This window comes from Micropterus dolomieu, linkage group LG18 (assembly GCF_021292245.1).
Source record: "Micropterus dolomieu isolate WLL.071019.BEF.003 ecotype Adirondacks linkage group LG18, ASM2129224v1, whole genome shotgun sequence".
Lineage (NCBI taxonomy): Eukaryota > Metazoa > Chordata > Actinopteri > Centrarchiformes > Centrarchidae > Micropterus > Micropterus dolomieu.
Window position 1 is genome coordinate 12,402,374 of NC_060167.1, and position 20,935 is coordinate 12,423,308.

General features: G+C 37.2%; 3 protein-coding genes and 1 long non-coding RNA gene across 15 annotated transcripts; 2 read left to right on the forward strand and 2 right to left on the reverse strand.

Annotated features, from left to right (window-relative positions):
- The first annotated feature begins 619 nt into the window (after window positions 1-619).
- Window positions 620-3,904, forward strand: si:ch211-105j21.9 (sialomucin core protein 24-like). Of its 4 annotated transcripts, none has more exons than XM_046076295.1 (4): window positions 620-817; window positions 1,217-1,729; window positions 1,835-1,987; window positions 2,074-3,904. In XM_046076295.1, the coding sequence occupies exons 2-4, from the start codon at window positions 1,228-1,230 to the stop codon at window positions 2,199-2,201; spliced, it is 783 nt and encodes a 260-aa protein (XP_045932251.1). In that variant the 5' UTR covers window positions 620-817; window positions 1,217-1,227; the 3' UTR covers window positions 2,202-3,904. The 4 variants fall into 4 exon arrangements, with proteins under 4 accessions (XP_045932251.1, XP_045932252.1, XP_045932253.1 ...); XM_046076296.1 differs by having other exon boundaries at window positions 1,222-1,729; XM_046076297.1 differs by lacking the exon at window positions 620-817 and having other exon boundaries at window positions 1,064-1,729; window positions 1,932-1,987; window positions 2,074-2,131.
- On the reverse strand, window positions 2,009-10,870 carry sycp1 (synaptonemal complex protein 1). Of its 9 annotated transcripts, none has more exons than XM_046076288.1 (35): window positions 10,755-10,870; window positions 10,033-10,162; window positions 9,672-9,747; window positions 9,524-9,567; window positions 9,245-9,409; window positions 9,032-9,099; window positions 8,875-8,948; window positions 8,703-8,761; window positions 8,509-8,575; window positions 8,278-8,351; window positions 8,092-8,200; window positions 7,526-7,620; window positions 7,248-7,432; window positions 7,090-7,157; window positions 6,949-7,010; window positions 6,711-6,827; window positions 6,496-6,600; window positions 6,245-6,348; window positions 6,025-6,142; window positions 5,858-5,928; window positions 5,694-5,775; window positions 5,530-5,592; window positions 5,384-5,446; window positions 5,233-5,295; window positions 5,010-5,126; window positions 4,815-4,925; window positions 4,629-4,721; window positions 4,455-4,529; window positions 4,277-4,369; window positions 4,056-4,190; window positions 3,564-3,635; window positions 3,370-3,474; window positions 3,165-3,230; window positions 2,885-3,034; window positions 2,009-2,294 (listed from the first exon to the last, which is right to left on the reverse strand). In XM_046076288.1, exons 1-34 carry the CDS (start codon window positions 10,766-10,768, stop codon window positions 2,894-2,896), a joined length of 3,084 nt encoding a protein of 1,027 aa, XP_045932244.1. In that variant the 5' UTR covers window positions 10,769-10,870; the 3' UTR covers window positions 2,009-2,294; window positions 2,885-2,893. The 9 variants fall into 9 exon arrangements, with proteins under 9 accessions (XP_045932244.1, XP_045932243.1, XP_045932242.1 ...); XM_046076287.1 differs by having other exon boundaries at window positions 2,879-3,034; XM_046076286.1 differs by having other exon boundaries at window positions 2,009-2,322; window positions 2,879-3,034.
- LOC123987418 lies at window positions 9,950-17,067 on the forward strand. Its single transcript, XR_006829123.1, has 4 exons — window positions 9,950-10,192; window positions 13,096-13,167; window positions 13,863-13,975; window positions 16,575-17,067. It is a non-coding gene; the product is annotated as an uncharacterized LOC123987418 (long non-coding RNA).
- On the reverse strand, window positions 12,285-20,480 carry slc16a1a (solute carrier family 16 member 1a). Its single transcript, XM_046076298.1, has 6 exons — window positions 20,163-20,480; window positions 18,904-18,960; window positions 16,581-16,853; window positions 14,308-14,451; window positions 13,338-14,111; window positions 12,285-13,208 (listed from the first exon to the last, which is right to left on the reverse strand). The coding sequence occupies exons 3-6, from the start codon at window positions 16,795-16,797 to the stop codon at window positions 12,973-12,975; spliced, it is 1,371 nt and encodes a 456-aa protein (XP_045932254.1). The 5' UTR covers window positions 16,798-16,853; window positions 18,904-18,960; window positions 20,163-20,480; the 3' UTR covers window positions 12,285-12,972.
- Between the last annotated feature and the right edge of the window lie 455 nt (window positions 20,481-20,935).

A 20,935-nucleotide genomic window follows, 5' to 3' on the forward strand; every position in this document is an offset into this window, starting at 1 on the left:
CCAATAGAAAAAACAAGAAATATGCAAAAAAAGACATTTCAGTTTCAGAGCAATAGGGAAAAGGACATTAAAAATAATGCAAGGTCACCACATCTTTTGCCACACAACTGATTGAGCGTCTACCATTTCCTGTTAAGCAGATGTGGCAACACAGTTTTCCTTTTATTGCCCTTTGTTCTCCCTGATAGCAGCTACCAGCTCTATATTTACTACCTGAAAATTGTCTGTGCTGACACAGACAGACACACTGGAATACTGTTTATTTTACACTATGTATGATATGATTACATCTTTTGATGGAAGTTGTTTTGGGGTATTTGTTTATTACCTGGTTATTTTTTATATGGAATTGCACTCTTTATGAACTACCTGTAAGAATTAGTCACGAATTCTACTTGTTAATAAACATTTCAAACGTGTTGACTGAAAACACAGAAAGACTTCCTCTAAGTGAAGCTCCCCTGAATAAATAAAGGTAAAAAGGAAAAAAATTTCATATATATGAGAGGAGAGAGAGAGAGAGAGAGAGAGAGAGAGAGAGAGAGAGAGAGAGAGAGAGAGAGAGAGAGAGAGAGAGAGAGAGAGAGAGAGAGAGAGAGAGATTTAGTCTAGGTATTAACTGTCTTGTCTCCCTGGCAACATACAATAGAGGAAGTTTAGAAAGCACTGACCTGCCCACTTTTACCTGCTACTATGTCAGCATATCAACCCTTGAGCCGTTACAGGTTTGTAGGAAGTAGAGTGAGACGCGACATGGAGGCAGACTTGCTGCTGGGGAACTGAACTAAGTTGCTGTTTTCACTACTAACAAAACAAGGTGAGCCTGAGTTTTAAGTCTACAGCAATACGTTCAGCAAAGGTAACTTCTTTATCAGTGTTTGGACTTAGTCAAGCTTTTACATGGGAGGGAGATTAATAAAGTTTCCATCGACGTAACAACAAAAGATCAGAGTTGGTAGCCAATCATGTATTTTCTTTGTGCGTGTACAGTCGTGTTTAGTATGTATGAAGTCATTTCCTGCAGCAGATCTACTGATGTGATCTCTAAAAATGCACTGCATATGACCTACTTACAAAAAGGTCATACGCCATGTTTAAGGTATTGTTTTCACTGTGTTTGATAGTCAAGGGCTCAGACTTTAGGTTTAAACTGAATATAACTAGGATATGGGAAACCGATTTCACAGTGTAATTCAGCCCATGTTTTGTTTCCCAGTACAGTACTTCATGGTCATGGATACAATCTTTGCTACCCTGGCTTGTTACCTCATGGCCCTGTCTATTGCTGTGGCACAAACAGAAAATAGGAATTTGACTACCACACCTACAATAACAAACCCTGACTTCAACCTGACACACACGACTACAGTGGTAACCCCATCTAACTCAACTGCACATGTAACTGTTATCTCAAACCTGACTGAGAGCACCACGGCATTTACCAGCACGACACGGCAGAATGAAACATTCAGCGAAACTACAGCAACTACAACTGAGAGCACAAGTCATTTCCAGACTTCTCAGTCAACAACCATCATGACTTCTCTAACAAATAGTACATCAGTGATGACTACAACTGGCACTCCCACTTCAACATTTACTGCACGTACAACGCCAGCAAAGCAGACCACAGAAGGCTACATAAGTACACCTGTTACTACAGTAATTACTTCAAATTCATCTCACACTGTCAACACAACTGCAGATATAATGGACAGAACCACACAAGGTAAGCATCAGGCTTCTTGTTTTATAAATGATTTAACTGCTTATTGTATGTTGAAACTTAACTCAAGTGAATGGCTTTAATTTCTTCTTTTTCCTGTGTTACTAGGTTTGGGACTAAACATTTCAGAAAGGAATATGACTATTCTCTTCAGCGTTGTACTTGGAGTGTTTGCTACGACATTGGTTGTGTTCATGTACCACAGATGCAAACACAAAATCCAATACTTCCATCAGCCTCTTGACAACACTGAGGACACAGGTAAGGAGTTCCCCTTCATCATACAATCAGTACAAACTATTTTGTTTATTATCAGCAGTTAAAACTGCCTTTTTAATTTTCAACAGATGCATTTGTGGCAGACGATGACACACTTGTAATTTCTGGAGGACTTTATGATGGTCACCCAATATACGACAATGTACCAACAGTCCCAGCAGACCAATCTCAATTCCGTCTTGAGTTCCTTCATTAAGGAGAGAGAGGTCCTTTGCTGCTCGATAGGCATGGACAAAACCAATTTTCTTCATCTCCCAATTAGTGCAATTTCAAGATGGAAATTTCACCCCTGTGAAATTATAAATCTTCATGAGAGGCTAATGGGAGGAAGAGAAAATGATGATGGGCAGAACATTTAAACAAGGACAATGCTGATTGATTTGAACATCACTTTTACTTATATCACTGCCAATACTAAGATACATAAATATATTACGGTAAATATATTTAGATAGTAATACATAACAACTACACCTTTTCCCACATCAATGTTATACACATATGCAGAATGAATGAGATTTCATGTGAATACCAGTAAGGATAAATAATTCCATAAAACAGCACTACAACAAACAGATTTTTTTCTTCTCAGTACTTAAAGCATAGAGGGTGATTCAACACTCTTAAAAGTCACTTAAAAGTTACCTCAGAACCCCAACCAAAAACTTGCTAAACAAGCTGGAGTATGAATACTTAAATATTTCTACTGTTTTACTATTTCTACTTTTTAGCTGATCCATAACAAAACCATATAAGCATGTTAAAAAATACATTTGCCTTTTTGATCCCTAACAGTACTATATGCATGTTATGAAAGTTGGAATATGAACACCAAAATCTGTCTAATGCTGTTTTTATCACTCTTTATCTGACCTTTACCGGCACTATTTATCCAAATATCTTCTCATTGGTCTTCTTCTTTTTTTTGTCCCCACCAGTAACAGCAGTCCAACCAGCATCTCTCATCCTTTTCATTGCAGCTAGCTTCAAGGAGTTCCCTGGTGATTTATGAGTGACAGGGCTCTGGATCTGAAATCATTTGTAACTTTATTTTTTATAATATTAAATAAAAATTACCAGGGACTTTTTCTTCTTTGTCCACGCATAACATGCATACATATAATTTTCAAATAGCACTGCACCACTGTGGCCATGTTACCTTTTTAAGGATGTTGCGTTTGTAGAGTGGAGCAGACAAATTGGGTGTGGGTGCACTTGCAAAGCTCTGTCAAGAAGAGAAACAAAAGGCCAAATCAGTTCTTCTGGCAATCTTGCACAAATGATCAAATGAACACCACCAACACAGTTTGTGATACTGTATACTTTTAACAAAGATTCCATCAACCAATGAAAATAAAACTCACCAAGAGATCATTTTGATCAGAGCTGTCAGACTTTGGATCAAGCTCTATGGTGCTCTTCGCCCAGCGTGCCGCCTTTTCAGAAGGGGGTGTTCGTATTCTGTAGGACTGTAAGGGAATTCAAAGAGTAAATGTCAGCAAATGGCATTCATATTTTTATTCATTTTGGAAAATGTCAAAATGATACTGTATATTACTTTGATCTTTGATGTTCCGCCAACCCTGTTGGTAATATTTTTTGGGTTTTTCAGGTCTTCATTGTGAATTTCCTATGATGAAAAGTCAATATGAGAGTGGAATGAACGAGTTAATATGAATGCTACATTAGACATAGAGAATAGAATAGAAAATCGTACAAGCATTTCAATAATAACCAGCAGTTACACGCTCACACTGCATTCATTCACTGTTGACAAAACACCTCGCTTTTTTATCTTCTACACACACAGTTTATGTGAATAATGGACAGTAAGTCTCAATGAAAAACACAAATACTGTTGAAAGGTTATAAGCTGGCATCCCTGATGGGAGAATGGTCTGAATGGGACTAACAGGTGACTAAATACACAATGTCCAAAGTATTTTTACTTAACCTTTCTTGAATTTCAAACTCACCGCAAAAATTAAACAGTGCTGAAATGAGACAAATTGCTCTATCGGTCTAAAAACATTTGGTAGATTAAACTCACAGTTTTCTTTATAAGTGCAGTATTTCCATCATCTTTGCTGTAGGAGGGTGTTTTCCTGCTCTTGGAGAAGTCAAACACGTGTCTCTTTGAAGAGCTCTCTTTTGGAGTCTGTTGGTTGTTGTTGGAGGCAGGCGACTAGAATTTTAAAGAGGTGTTCTTGGTTAAGTACTAGTGAAGACAAACCACACTGTAGCCTATTTGATGATGTACAGATTTTGTACCTGCTTGTTTGATGCTTCTGACAGTTGAGTCAGTGAGATTTTGACTGATGACATTTCTTTCTTCAAATCAGTTAGCTCCTTCTCCAGGTTTTCCTAATAGCAATGAAAAGTGTTTATCTAAGAATAGATCGTTTCTCTGAAGTACAACCTGTTTCAGTAAAAAGCCAAAAGGACACACCTTCTCCGTCACTGCTGCCTTCAGCTGTTGCTTCAGCTGATCATTATCTGTCTTATGCTTCTCGAGAGCCAACTCCTGATTTTAAGAATATATATAAATTTGGCAATGTTTAAAATTTATTTATTTTATAATTGTTTTATATACTTTAATAAACATTAATTTGGAATTTCATACCAAGAATTTCCTATGGGAAACAGTCTCCATCTCTTTCTTCTTGTTCTCATCAAGCTCCGCATCCTTTTCTTCAACCATCCGATCGTACTGGCTCTGTTGAAAACAAATCAAGATCTTTCCAGTGCAGCATGTGTTTTTACAAAACCAGTTTCATACAGCAAAATACATACTTTATGATGATCTTACTTTGTGTTTTTCCATCAATGCGACCATATCAGCTATCTTCTGTTGACACTTGAGTTCTGTGTCTTCCTTGTTCTTGATGGCCTCTGCTGCTGTTAATTTGATCTTTTGTACCTGCAGGACAAGGTGTTTTTATTCTTAGTTGTTTGTTCTGTGGAGTTAAAAATGTGGTCTTTATCCTAACATTATATAAGTTACCTCATTCTCGAGTTCTGCTGCAAAGGTTGATTTGGACTCAAGATCCTTAAGCATTTTCTGATGGTCTTTCTCATTCAGTCTTTTAAGGCTCTTGGACTCCTCGTGAAGACTGTTGACCTAAACACAAAAACAACCATCTACATTTAACAGGGTTATACTTATTAGTTTTTGTTGTTTTATATCAATATTAACAACTGGAAGATTTAAAAAAACATCACCATACCACAATTTCAAGTTGACTGGATTTTGCAATCTCCTTTGCTATTTGTTTCTTAAGCACTTTATTCTGAAAATATAAAAATTAAATGTAAGCTGAATAAATAACAACCTCATTGCAAGTATTGTTTATCTACAGTTTCATTGTCATCACAAACCTCTTTCTGGTATTCCTCCTGGGCTTTAAGTTTCATTTCAATTTTTTTCCTGAGATTGCACAGCTACAAACCAAACAAGTTCTTGTTACTTCCCGAAAATGAGCAACAATAATAACAGCACTTTTTTCCACAAGTTTTTCAATTACCTTTGTTTCCACGGCTTTGATGTGTTTTTCTTTTTCTTTAATTTCCTTCTGCAGATGTTCACACTATACAGAAAAGGCACAAATAAGTGGGTAATTGTTTAACACGTTCAGAACAAAAGGCATGTTGTGTTTTTATTGATAATTGCTTTAGTTGGCATACTTACATTATGTTCAGTTTTCTTCTGTAGAGTCTCAGTTTCCTGATATTTGTCTTGGATTTTGGTTTGAATGGAGTTTACTTCCTCTCTATTTAATGAAAATTCAAAAATCTAAATCTCAAAAATTGCAAAATGTCAAACCTCTTTACCTCTTTGAAGTGCAAACTCACCGTAAACACTGGTTTTCTTCTTCCAGTCTTTGAATTTCTCTTGTGAGCTTCACAGCCTTCTCCTCACTCACCTGATAAGATAAAATGTGTCATTTATATGTAATACAAAACAAACAACTACTGTACACATGAAAACAATCTATCACAATTGATTTGATCATTCTGACCTTCATGTTTACCTCAATAGCTTGCACATTATAAGATCCACTCTCCAACTGCTTCTGAATGGCTGCCTTCTCAGACTGGAGCTCGTTAAAGTTGGATAATAGTTCTTTGTACTTTACTCTTAAAAATAACATAAATCAAACACAGACATTAAGATTAAAAATAGTTTATTATTATATTCTATAGGCTAATATTATGGAACAATAGCTATTAAGAACTCACTCATGCTGTGTGATGTCCTTCCTTAGTTGCTCCGTCTGAAAGGTTTGTTCTTTATTTTTCTTTATTTCAGTAAACAATTGTCTCTCCAGCTCCTGCACTTTGATCTGAGGGTATTTAAAACATTATACAGAGAAGCTATGTCTTGCATTTAATACACCATATTACTGAATGTTTTTCATTATAAAAATATTTTCCCAAACAATATCTCCACAGTGGGTGAGATGAGTCCAGCAAGACAATCATGTAAAAACCTCTGTCACTGTGGACCTCTCCTTTAAATCTTCTTGTGCCTTTTCAGCAGTTTCATATGCCTTCTTCAGTAGATCATTTTCAGCAAAGGCGATCTCTACTTTATTCTGTTTTAGTAAAAAATGTTATCTAGGGCATACATTTTTAGGTATCTGTATTAGAATATCTGTATAAACATCCCCTTTCCCTCTGAGATATAAGCATCTATTTGAATCACCTGAAATAGCTGGGTTTCTTCTTTTTTCCTTGAAAGCTCGGCTGTCAGTTCCTTCACTCTGACTTCAGTGACGTCAATCTTACCTTTCAGAGACTCAATAGATTTGGATTTTTTGTCCTAAGAACAACAGCAGCACAATGTGAGTGTCTACAAGTCGTCTTCTATAGTGTTTGGACTACAATGAATGGTTGAGAAACAAAGAATACATTCCTGTAGAAAATCAAAAATGCATCCTTACAAGTTCCTCTTCGAGGATTTTGATCTTTCCATCTTTCTTTGCACACTGCTCCACGGTCTCTCCTGTTGATTAAAACATTTTCTTTCAGCTTGTCAGAGCATTTAATGAAAATATCTAGACATTTCACTCAGGGAGGTTTACCTAAAAGTGTGTTTCTTAATTCAAGTTCCTTCTTGTTTGCCATGAGTTTATCCTCTAGTTCCTTGGCCCTTGAAAATGACACAACATGAACATTACAGTATGAAGAAGATTTGCCTTTGGTCAGGAAAATGCTATGAATATTCAGGAGTTCATTATACCTCTGTATCTCTAAGGCTAGTGAATTCTGTAGCTCCTGAATGGTTGTCTGAATCTGCTCCAGCTTCTCTGCTTGTTGATTTTTAACTCTGCTGAGTTCCAGCAAGTTTAAGTCTTTGCTTTGAATCAACTCTGTAAATTCTTCTTTACTTTGTTCCAGCATTGCAGCAACAGCTTCACGATTTTTCTGAAGGAAAGAAAACATTTTAATCAAAGCAGACAGAAGCACAGCAGCACAGAACAGTTTTACTGAAAATGACAAGAATCTCAACACACTCACCTCAGTTTCTTTACATCGCTGCTCTGCTTTCTGCAGTTTTTGAAGAAGGCACTCCTGCTCAGTTTTTGAGCTTTTGAGAAGTTCATATTGTTCATCTGTAAAGTTTGTAAATATTTAATGATATCATCCTTCTCTAGTTTTCCTTCAAATAACAAAGTGCAGTAATACTGCTCACTGACCTTACATTGGAGAAAAAATAACCAACTACAATAATCATTTTATACAAAGTACTATTTTCTTCATGTTTAGTGTCATTTTCACAAGTTCAGCTATTTACTTGTTTGTTGAGTCTGATGTAAAATATAAGATCAAACCATTAATTAATTCATAATGCTTACCAAATGAATAGTCACTGCTACTTTATCATTTTTCAATTAAAGTGCTCATTGAACATTTGCATTGGGAATGTGTATCAAAACTTTGTTGAATGTGGTTTAACAAAAGAATTGACAATCACCACAACACTATTGTTTTGTTTTGAAACAAAGTTTATCAAATCTTCTTTTTGTATGTAAAAATAAACATATGAGCATGAGTTAGATCTTGAAATCTAATCTTGATCTTACTTGTTGCTTCTTGAAGCTGTTTGCAGTGCTTCTGGGCTTCATGGAAATCAACCAGGATTTTTTGTAGTTCATTTTCTTTAACTGTAAGTTGTGTTTGAAGAACTGCAACCTATAAATGCAGTGTTAATCCTTAAGCGGTCTGTTTTGACACTTGTAGTTACATTAAGAGAGTTTTATTTTACTAACCTCTTCCCCTTTCATGTTGTATTCTTGACGATAGTTCTCTTTTAGATCTTCAAATTGCAGCAAGTCCGCTTTGACTAGAAAAAGACTGAAGAGTTAATTCTCTTGCTAGTGGACATGCTATTTTGCTCATTAATCTTCCTTCTTCATATTATTTCTGACTGATTATTACATCTGAAGATTTGGAGCTACTGTAGTGAAAAGCCTAGTAGTCATACACATACAAAAAACAACCTTTCTGCATCTCTTGTTGATCAGCTTCTGCTCGAACACGAAGGCTTTCGAATGCTGCCATCAGTTTCTACAGAAAAAAAGTTACTTGTAAACTGACCATCAAACCATGTCCTACTGTTTTACTAACTCATGTCCAACAGATTCTTTTTAATAAGTAAATACTGCATTATGATATAGATTTAGAGGTGTTTTACCTGAATACTCTCACTATTTTCCATAAAGAGGTGATGTGTTTCTTCTCTTTCGGATTCAACTGCAAAATGTAAAAACTGGTTTTAAAACATTCAGTAATTTGTAATTGTTTTATACACCTTAATGATATGGCTGGGCATATTTGGGCAGAAAATTTAAAGCATTTTTACTTACATAAATGCATTTTCTCAGCTGACCGCTGAAAAGTATCTTTGAGTATATTACACAAGTTCCTTGTTCCATTGTTTCTGTTAAAAATGTAAACATTGACATTTAAAAAGAGACCAAATTACAAAGCACATTTAGAGTGTTTCAGAGAATAAACCCATACTTGTTCCTTAAATCCTCATTTTCACTGATCTGTTCCTCCAGCTTTATGCTGAGACTTTCATTTCCAAACTGTAAAGACAGAACACGCACAATAGATTAACTACAAAGGGTGTCAGAATACACTGTACTAACATGATCAATGCTTTAATGAGAGAGAGAGGGAGAGAGACGGACAGAGACAGAGACAAAGAAATGTGTCACTGAAGCACACCACCTGCAGGTCTTGAATGGCTTTGCGCTGAGTTTCTATTGTTCTTTTGTTTTCTTGGAGTCTCCTTTCCTTTTGCATAGTGTCAGAGTCAACTTTGACCTTCCAACACTTAATTTTCTCAACTTCATCAAACAGCTTGGAGTAAAGCTGTACTGGATTGCCATTGTTCTGGGAGATATTCACAATGATGGGAAGTAAACTGACACACTTCAGAACAAACATGTTGCAAAGGCCAATTCTATCCTATTCATGCTTCAGGTTTTTGAACAATGAAAATGTTACCTCATCTTTCTCCATTGGTGGCACGACTTTCATCTTGGCAAAGTCTTATGAGGAGAGACAATAATTAATTCATATATCATAAGGTTTATGATAGTTGCCAACTTTATGTGCTGAAATTATGTAGCCAGTGTTGTTTAATATACAATACCTTGTCTCGTTGGTGCAACCATGCCTGAATTAGGGAAAGGCATGCTCTGCTCTTTGTCAAAACATTTACTGTACCCCTAAGGGAAAACAGCAATTATGCTTCGTCACGATTTATTTTAATGATTACTGCCTCTTAGACTACAGCTGCCACCATGCAGTAATGTTTTTAGCTTACAACAAGGAAAACAATGCACATACGTGCGCGAAAAGTATGGTTAAGAATTTCATTGCTGGTAAAAACTTGGCTAATAATTGTGCTGCAGATGATGTTAGTGCTGAGCTAGCGTCGAAGTGTTTTGCATTTACTTTATTCATCACCATTTAACGCTGCTGTTGGTTAACTATTTGCTGATATCACTTACCTGCTGCAATGTATTCATGAAATCACCACAGCTCTCAACTAATTCCTGAGGTCGAACAGCAGACACCTGTCCACTATTGACCCTAGGCGGTACCAACAGTTTGAAGTTAAAACCCCGGTCTCTCTCCATCCTGAAATGGACACATTGACACAGCTTTAAGGTAAAATCCAGGTTATTTATCAATTTATAAGTGGTACAATTAGCGTTACGACTTTATCAAGAGGGATACATTTTTTTGTAACAGAGTATGAGAGGTAATGTAAGACAACCTTTACATTATTTCATTTAACCCATTGACCTGACGTTACCTTAACGTTAGCTGTTGGCTAGGTTAACGAATTAGCTCGCTAATAAATTCAGTTTAACTTATAACGTTAACTTAACGTTAGCTATCAACCGGTGTCACTTGACGTTAGCTTACTTAACGTTAGCACTAATTCCCCCTAAACATTTACAAGATAGCTACTAGGCAAAAACATTTTAAAGTTACGTAACAGCCAGGTTACTTAACTTACATATTGTTGGTAACTTAAAGTTTCAAGCATTTACTGTCTATGACCTGGTCAAACAAAACGTTATCTCCTTTAAGCTGACGAACGTCTGCCGGCGCGAGCAACAATTCTCCTGTTGAATAACATGACGTTAACGGTTAATTCAAACTTTGTGTAACGGCTACCAGTAAGATTACATCCATTATCGGACAGCTAAGAGCACAAACTTACTTTTTAAATGCCATTTATCATGTCAATGTCATTTGACATGTTTCCTTTTAACTTATGACATGTAGAGGTAGATGTTTAGTGGTGAGGTGGTTGTAGGACAAAAGACATGAATGCCGCTGTTAGGTAGGTCTTGTTTGTCTGATAACGGACCCATGGGCCGCAAAATAAATAATTAGATCAAAGTACACATGCATGGACGTTGAGAAGCTGGTAACTGATAATATGTGCGGCTTTATTATTACCCCCTAACATGTTATTTAACAAAACATGTAAGGTTAAGAAAAGTAGAAGACACTGCCGCTGGAGCCCAAGCCTTTCAGACAACAATGAGACTTGCAGGTTCATAAATTCAGAAAGAAGACTAAGAGTTTGGCCATATTTAACTAGAAAGTAATGCATAAAGCCTTAAGCACTGGGGGAAAGTAATAGTAAATTTACTTGAGTCCTTTTGAGGTACTTCATACTTATACTCAACTAGATTTCTTAGGGAAATATTGTGCTTTTTTCCCTCAACATTTATTTGACAGCTGTAGTTACTTTCCAGATTCAGATTAGTAATATAAAATATAATTAATTATGATGTTTCATTATAGATTAAACAACCCGTACATTTGTTAAAGTTAGCCCCACCTTTACCAGCTGCAACTACACATAACTGCATCAATAATTACAATATTCTTCTGAAATGGGCCATTCGGCATAATGAGTACTTTTACTTTTAGTAAAGTATATTTTGATTCAAATACGTTTGTACTTTTACTTGCATGACTTTTTCTACACTGTGGTATTGCTACTGAAGTAAATAATCTAAGTACTTGTTCCTTAAATGGCCTTAAATAAATAGAAGAGGTTCCTGAGTCATGATGAATGATATCATAAAACACATTGGTGCTCCTTGGTTCCGCCTCCTCTTTGGTTAGGGCATATGAACAGGTCATGTATTATTCAAGGCAAAATTAAATAAACATATGCAATCCTCTCCATGTCCTAGAAATTCAGTACAGATCTAATCTTTGAAAATTTCTCAGATGGAAAAAGCATGACATGCTGTTTAGTACAGAACATTGCTTCATGTTTAATTTTGAAGGCTTAGTTTGCATATTTTATCTGCTGGTTTAATGAGCAGTATGTCACTGATTTGTGTCAGTTTTGCACATGTTTAGCCAGTGGAAAAATAATATCAGGTTATTATTGTCTAGCCAATATTCTATTAAGCCTACTTAGTATTGTGTGAGAAGGTCTGTTATTATTTTTGACTGTGGTTGTTATAAAATGGCAAGCGCATAATTAAAATCAAATGAGTTGATGCAGTGAAGGCATTTGTCTTATAAGTGCCACAGATTACTATACAGTAAATCTAATAATGCACTCCCTTCAGTCTGCTTAATAAAAGATAAAGTACATGATACCGGTGTAGTTTTTTTTAGAAAAACAGTGTTATTGCATTTCAAATACTCAAGAACTAACATTTTTCTGATCTCAGATTTATTGGAAATATAAACAAATGAAACAGCGGCATTTGTATTCTTGTCAGATTAGTTTATTTGATTTTCTGACACGTTTCCATACACAGTAACTCAGTGGCACATTGTCTTATCATGTCAGTACACAAAGCTATGCAACAAGGTTTAATACAGAATTATTGATACTCATCAAAAATGGAACAGCAAAACATGTTTAAAATAGAAATTGAGAATAAGTATGAATATATTTGACTAGAACATACAAAGTGAAAGTGGCACAGGATGTTTTCAAACCTTCCAAAATTGCACAGTCCTTGTAAACAGGAAAAAGTCTATACATGTGGTGTTGCAGGCAAAATGAGGTGACTACTATAAGTATGCACATAGAGATGCTCATAGAGAATATTTGCATTCATGTTGAAAAAATGGAGAGCTGCACTTTGCATGTTCCTCCATTGAAAAATATATTTTAATTATCTGATGGTACATTTTAGAAGGATGAAATACTATAAATGATGTGCTGTAGAAAGAGTTGATACCATCTGAGATATTTTTTTTTTTTTTACAATACCATAATATAACAATATAAGTGGCATAAAAGGCTAAGCAAACTTGACAATCCTATAAGAATATTAGAGGTATTTTATGTGGATTGTTCATTCTAGTTTAAAGGGCTTTAATAGGTGCGTAAATAGTTTGCATATATACACCTCACAGACAAAAAAATGAACTTGAAATGAGCATAATACAGAATATTAGACAGTGTCTTCGGTGTTCCCTTCCTCTGCCACCTCTTTGGCAGCATTGACCCTGTTGGACCTTTGTTCTCTACATCCCACCTTAGACCTCTTCTCCTCCTCTTTTTTCTCTTTGGCCAGCATTCGATAGTTGTATCCCATCCCTGCAAACAGGAAGACACTGGAGACAATGAGGAGGATCCCACAGCCCTGGTATGTGTACTTGTAATCGTGATAGATGTCTTTGAACTTCCCTGTGAAGACAAAAAGAGTCCCATTGTATAATTTGTAGTCACTCTCAACATTAAGCTGGGGTAAACTACACAGAAATAAATAACAATTGGTGACTGTGAACTTCCAAGTCCCAAGGGTGATGTACTCACCAAGCAAAGGGGGCCCTACCAATACAGGACCACACTCCACAATAGTGACCAGTCCAACAGCACTGGAGAAGCGCTGGGTTCCCACTAGGTCCATCAAGGTCTCAAACAGCACTGAACTCAGCCAGCCAAAAGCAAACCCAAAGAAGATGGCATAAATCACAAAGCCTGTGTAGTCCACGGATATTGGTGCTAGAATGTGGCAAACACCATTGTACAGCACAGAGGCAGCAAAGAAGTACTGTATTCTGGGCCGGACCCACTTTGTGTTAGCCACGATGCCCATTGAGGGCCGGGCAACCATGTCGACAAAAGCCAGCACAGACAATAAGAAAGCCGCCTTGTCTTTAGGGATGTCTTTACTCTTTGCAAAATTACTGAGGAACACCAGTGGTGGAAAGAGACCAAAAAACATGATAATATTGCCCATAATATAAAGCAAAAAGCCACGGTTCTTGAACAAAGAAAGGTCGATAAAGCTGTTAATGGTCTGCGCTACAGTCCTCCTCTCTGTGGTCTTCTCTACAGGTTTGGGTTTTGGTCCTATAGGCCGCATGAGGGAACCAGCGACACAGCAATTGAGGAGCAAACCACCCAGGATCAAGAAACTTCCTCTCCAGCCAAAGCGGTCAAATAGCAAGGTGTTTATAGGAGCCATGGTGGAGAGAAAGACAGGGCTTCCAGCCATGGCAATTCCATTGGCAATAGGCCGCCTTTTGTAGAAGTACTTTCCAATCATAGTGAGGGCAGGGTTGAGGTTGAAGGCCAATCCCAAACCTGAAAGAATCAATTTTTTGTGTAAGTGTATCTGGAATCTGTAGAGTTGACAAAGAAGGATTTGAGCATTAAACAGAGATTCAAAATATAGCTTGGTGTTTTTACATTTGAGGAACACTAGATGGCAACAGTGCGCAGGAAAAAAATAGATGACTCATGAGCAAACTTAGAAATATAGAAAGTTACAATTAGGTACCTCCCACCACACCAATACAAAAGTACAGTGCTTGAACGGAGTTGCAGAAAGAGGCAGCAATAAGGCCCACTCCAGACAGGCATCCTCCCGCCATCATAACAGGACGACTGCCATATTTATTAACCAGGATGCTGCTGATAGGACCTGAAGAGCAAATGATAATACACAAATATACATATTAGAAGCTGAAAGATGACGATTTTTATCCAATCATCAATGCACAGTTCTATAGTTAACCACCAGAGAGCTCTAGTGCCACAGCTGCGGCTCAGCAAATTCAAGCAACTTCTGCAATCATTTGTGTAAGTGCTGCACTGCAGTAGATGTGTTTTCATGCCATTAATAATACGATCTGTCAGAAAAAACATGAAAGCTGTAATGAAATTTTCATTTATTTGGTTCAGGGATTCATAAAAATTGACAGGGGAATGATTTGTTTGTGGATTCTTCTTAAATGGATGAAATGATTATCGGAAGTACCTTAGTTCAGACAGGAGGATGGGTGTGTAAGTGTGCGTGTGTTCTTTGTTTTTGTTTGTTGGGGGGGGGGGGGGGGGGTTTATGGGGTTAAAATAACTGTCATCTTCTTAAGTAAATTTTTTTTGTTACAATTTTGCCACCTGGTGCACTAGGTCCATTAAGTTATTAATATGCAATCCCACTTGGATTCTCAAAGAAAATCACTCTGAAATGCACAGAGGGTTCAGGTCACAAAACACCACATCCATCTACAGCTTATAACAACCGGCCCAAATGAGTATGAGGACCCACATGGAAGACACTTCTGCCTTCCTGCCAAATCCCTGCACTACCCAATGAACCTAAATAGAAACTGACAGTTTTTGTTTAGAGGATGTCCAGACTCATTTGCCAGCACGGTGCAAGACAAAAGGTTTTTAAATTGTAATGCAGGCGGTCTCCACGCTAGCAATGAGTTCTTTCCTTCTGCCTTGCAGGGAGTTAGAATAAAAAGGTTGGAGACAAACCAATGTAGAATATTATGAATGTAATGAATCAAAAATTGAAGGAGTACAGAGGTACGCGACAGTAGGCTGTTAATGAACTTCCCCTGCTGATGTGCTCAGAATGTTTAACACCTACAGTAACAGGCTCAGCTGTCATCTACTCACAGCAGTGACAAACGTTTCCTCATACTTTCAGTTACCAGGCATCACTTGCTTTCATCTGTGTATATCTACAGGTAAACATTTGCAGTAATTAACAATGTTACACCTGAAAATGCATATTGAGTCCAGTGTAGCTCATGACTTGTTCACTTTTATAACCATTAAAAAGGTTGTAACCTCACACAAGCTTGGAGCCTTTATGTGCTCCTACAGAATTAACACACTGTAAGGTGAGAGACAAATTAACAGTCAGATGTTCTCAACTTTCTTTTATGTAGGTTATGTAGTACCAATATGATATACAATAAAGACTTGTTTAGATGTAACATGTTCAACACTATGCATGGAATGAAATGAAAATGCTAGCCTAGCAAAAGAAAATACAGTCCACTTATGTTATTGCTTGCAGATCTTGCAAATAAATTTTCCACTCTGGCCAGAATAGAAAATTTGATACAAAGTAGTTTTATATGGTGTAATATTTTCTACTTCACATCAGTTTGGTACCATAAAGCAACTTTTCTGAAACTTCCCTGAGATTAAAAAAAAAGATGCCTAAGTCATCATTTTTCCAGTTTATCACACGATAGAGTAAAGAGAAGTGCAGTGTTTTGATTTCAGAGCAGACGGTCTTGAGGGACGAGGAAAGCTCCTTTGAACTCTGTTCTCTCTGTATTAAATATCACGCACATGAATAGAGCCTTATCATCACCTCACTGGCCGGACCTGTGTGACATCACCCAGCTTCTCATTCATCTCATCAGTGCAGGAACACAACTGAACCCCAGGTGGTTTTCCACTCTCAAAGCAAAAGGCAAAAACTCATTCATGTGCTCCAGAGACAGATAATGTTGCACTTTCAATAGAGGACTTACAGTATTGTTTTATCTCGGTATGAAATGTTTGATTTAAGCCACACTATAATTCTGAGAAACTGTGGCCTCTTTGTGGATAAACTGAGGCTGAATGCAAGTCTGTATTTGATCAAAAAGCAGTGGATTGACTTTTAACTGAACACTCCAGGAATAAATCTTTTACAGTTGTGCTAAGAGCCAGAAATTGATTCAATCTATAAATCTTATTTGCGTGCTAAATGTCAACGTTAAACCAACATTTGGCTGGTTGTATTTTGTTTCACAGTCTCACCTCCACCGTACATAACCGCTAACATGATGGAAGAGATCCAGGACACCTGGCTGCTGGACACGTCAAAGATCACCTCAATGTCTTTAAAGAAGACAGTGATGGACTTGGGGAATGCATAGGAGAATCCAATAGAGATGAAGGCCCCAACCACCACCATCCATCCCCAGCCACCCTCAGGTGGTGTGTAGCCTTGTGGACCACCGACAGCAGGCGCCATTTTCACTCACAAATCTCCTCTTTTCAAATTTCAACACGTTATACAGATATGATGACCTGTTCAGGAGAGAACAAAACAGCAAAGATAATTACTTGATTAGTTTTTATTTCTTGAAAGATTACTTTTTTATGTTTTTGTTGAAACATGTTGAAAACAATTCACTGATTGAGAGTTGTTCAATAAACGGTTGGCTTTTTGAAAATAAAAGACTTAAGTGAATATGTATTAATCCAGCAGTAAATGCATATTATAAAACTGTCTTGAACTTGATGTTTTGTCCTCAGCTTTGTATCTTCCATCTGATAGCTCTGAACACTTGTATCAACTCTGTATCAACTGGAAAACAGCAGCAACATTTATTCAAGACAATATTGTCACAGATAAGCTTGTCAGAAGTCTTGCAAATGGTTATAAAGCCTTTCATCAGCTGATATTTCAATGGACAATTAAGAGAGCAATGTCAGATGTTTCAGAGCTGAGAACAGTGGGTTCACAACAAGAAAATTAATGAGAATGAATACAACAAAATAACAAAATTGAGAAAAAGTACCTCCAAGAACCCCTGCTTTGCTGATACCTTATGTGTATTTGGGAAGATTTATCAAAAAATATTAACTCTATAAAATAGTATGAGATTAATGATACAATTTTGGGCCTTGCTTTACTTTGAATTGCTCTCTGCATGTATTCACTGAGCTCCCACCCGCTGATCTCCTACAGTCTCACTTTAGAGGTGATGAATAAGAGTCCATGTGCAGAGTCAAACAACTTACTGTATTGTTTACACAGGGGAAACTATCCAGAGAAAACATCGATCAGACCGTGAACACTGGTTGAATTCACACTGTTCAATAGCTCAGGGCTATGCTCAGGAGTGGGTGATGATGTAGTGTTTTTCAGCCAAGGAGGACTTGATGTGGTTGATGAATCAGTTTAGTACTCTGAAAACGTATTGGATAAGCCAGTTGTGTGCAGCGAGTAGTGAATATTTAATGTGTTAAAGAACTTTTGTTATTGAGCTGGGATTTTAGCTGCTGCTATGCAGCTGTAAATGTGCCTCCTGCATTATTCTACAGATGCAATAGGTAATGGAGGAGAGATAAGAACTATGTCTCTTGTTTATTCAAACAGACATTATGGGTTACTTGGAGTAATTATACAATAACCACTTAGAAGTAACAACTTAACTTTACACATATCAAATAAACATATTTGAGCATAAAGTGCTGTGTGTTTTATATAATGCATGTTTCACATTGGACGATCAAGGATTTCACTGCATGTGATGCCAAAATTACTCCAAACAATAACAGAGGCAGGTTCACTGTTTGAAGCTTTTACATCATTAAGAGGAGGTAGAATTGTTACAGGGCTACACATGGGTGATATGTTCGATAAATCAACTTTCTATATATAAACCGTTAACAGAAAGTGAGAAGAGAAGCTTGATATCAATCTGGTTGAGTACAGAGCTGGCGTAGTTAGCCTAGCTTGTTTCTGTTCTGTTAAAAGTATGAGATACAGCAATACAGAATTTATTTGTTTAATCTGTACAAGTACAGGAATGAAAAAGATACATATTGTGGTTTTCTGATAAGTTCGATGCTGAAATTATTTCTTGGCTGATTCCCTTTGTATCCAGTCTTTATGCTAGCTACACTAAACATGTCATGACTGCCGGTTTGTGCTTTACAAAAGGTACATTCTACTGACATCACTCTACTAAGAAAGAAACCAAATAAGCATTGTTTCCAGTTTTATTACGCATGTTTCAAACTCCTTAGAAAGTTCCCTGTTGCTTAAAAGAATTCCTTTCATGATGTTAAACATTTTTCTTTAAAATGACGGTGACCCCATTAGGCTTGTTTAGCAATCAGCTGGTACACCTGAGCCGTCATTCCTCCACCTCCTTTTCTTGACAAGGGCTTTGAAGTAAAGCTAAATGCTTGAAACAGCAAACTTTCTATCTATTACTGTTTATACTTAAGTGGAACTCATATTTTTTTTGTGAATGCTAATTTTTCTTTGTATCTTTGTTCTTTAACATAGGTCACATTAAAGTTTGAATATGGTGGTTTAGTGTAACAGTTCTAAAAGTGTTGTTACCTTTGATAAATAGAGGTGGGTGTTCTGGATTTCCCTTCACACCTGTCACGTTCCCCACTGTGAAAAACAGAGCCTGCACAATTATGACTTAAGAAAGGTCGGTTGAAAGATTTTCACTGTCTGTAAATAGTCATCACACATCTACCAAGCAGCCTCTGTAACAGGACAGTATGCTGGGGAAGTGTTCTTTACTGGCAGCAGAGACAGCGGTGTCTGTATTTTTATAAAATGAAAAATTCAGTGGTTGACGTTAGATGATGAATTGAGGAACAACTTAAGACAGACAGGACTCAAGATAAAATGGCAATACCTCCAAAATAATGAATAAAATGGATAATTTTATACTAAGGATTGATCACTTGGCTCTAGAATGGAGAGAAAAGTATCAAACAATTTAATGAAAACTGCAGAGTCGATCTGTTTAAGCCAGGCAGCGGAATGAAATAAGTGGACAAATGAGCAGAGGCATCAACGCTAACCCCCTTTACACTGTAAAAGTCTAAATAAAGCTGTCAAAGTGGGCGGCTTGAAAGTGCCTCTTGACAACACACACCTACTTAGACAAAGCAGGGTGGGCTCAGCAGAGGACATTAGTAAAAACAACAGGATTTGGTGTCATTGCTTAAAGGATGAATGGAAGATTGAATTTTCCTTGGAATTAATTTGACTAACGTAGGTCACTTAGTCACAGCACTGTTGAGATCCCGGCCTTGGTATGTGAAGTGATGAAACCCTGTGGCTGGACTTGACCAACATTAGCAGAGCATTCAGGGACCCCACTAAATGTGTTTCAGGAAATATTCCTTCTCTTTAGTTTGTAGGATTCTGATTTGGTTTTGATTTATTGTGAGCCACATGGAAATTAATAACTTGAAAACAGTTGTTAAGATGGGTACATTCACAACAACAGTAGCTGGAATAAAGTTCAATGAACATGAGATTTTACATCTTTGGCTACACTTCATAGCGTAACAGTTTCCATTCATTCTCCCTGCAGCCATGCTCTGGGCCTTATGACCCCAGGTTTCTAATACCACTTATTAGATCTAGTGAATTTGTCTGATTAATTATAGATAGCGTGTTAAATATTTGCTCCGGAAAATTGCACACTCACATAATTAGTATTATTATAACACTGACAAAGCAATAAATTTTTTATGAATAACCAGCTAAATGTAGATTACACATGCAAGTAATTATGTTTAAAGTGATGTCTGGCAAATGTTAAATGTGCTTATTGTGTGTGTCAAGGATCTTACCTTTGGCAGGAGCTCTTGAACCAGTATTGCAGATGAACTCTGCAGATAAACAGCAGTCTCGGAGGGACGTTAACACACTGCAGACATCATTGAATGGGACTGAGCCTCTCTGAATATGTATGAAATAAAAGTGCTGCATATGTTTCACAGATACTCCAGAAGTGATCTGTGGGTCTTTATCCACCGTGACAGTCCAAAAGTTGCCTGCGGCTCCTTGGCCTCAGACTTCATCTGTTTCCAGAAACTAAAATGAAGCTGAAAAGTTGAGTTCATTGACTGCCCACATCAAACAGCTGGATGATCTGGACACTATGGTGCTAAACGTTGAGGTCAGTCAACTTCTTATTGGCTGTGGGAGGCAAAGTGCCGAGCCCCTACAATGCTTTCCCCACCCCTCTGTCATGTGCCGAGCTCTCACACAGGGTTGGAGTAATTCACTGTCCAACCCAATAGTATGTGTGACCAAAGAGGATATCACATAAAGTCTGCACACTAAGAGATAAGATCCTTTCTGAGACGCTGATTTCCTGCATTAGCTGATTTATCAGAGCTATTGAATTGAATTTTGGACGTTGCAGCTGTAAAAAATCCAGTTTACCTAAACAACAGACATTGTTTACCTTATCAACCTGAACGAAAGATTTCTGAACACTTCAGGGGTCAGATCTAGTTGAGCCTTTCTCCCAAACGTCCTTAGGAGCTATTAGTGTGTATCGGGCTTGGGAAAGGAATGGCCTCAGGAGGTTATTGAAATCATGTACTTCAAAACTGAC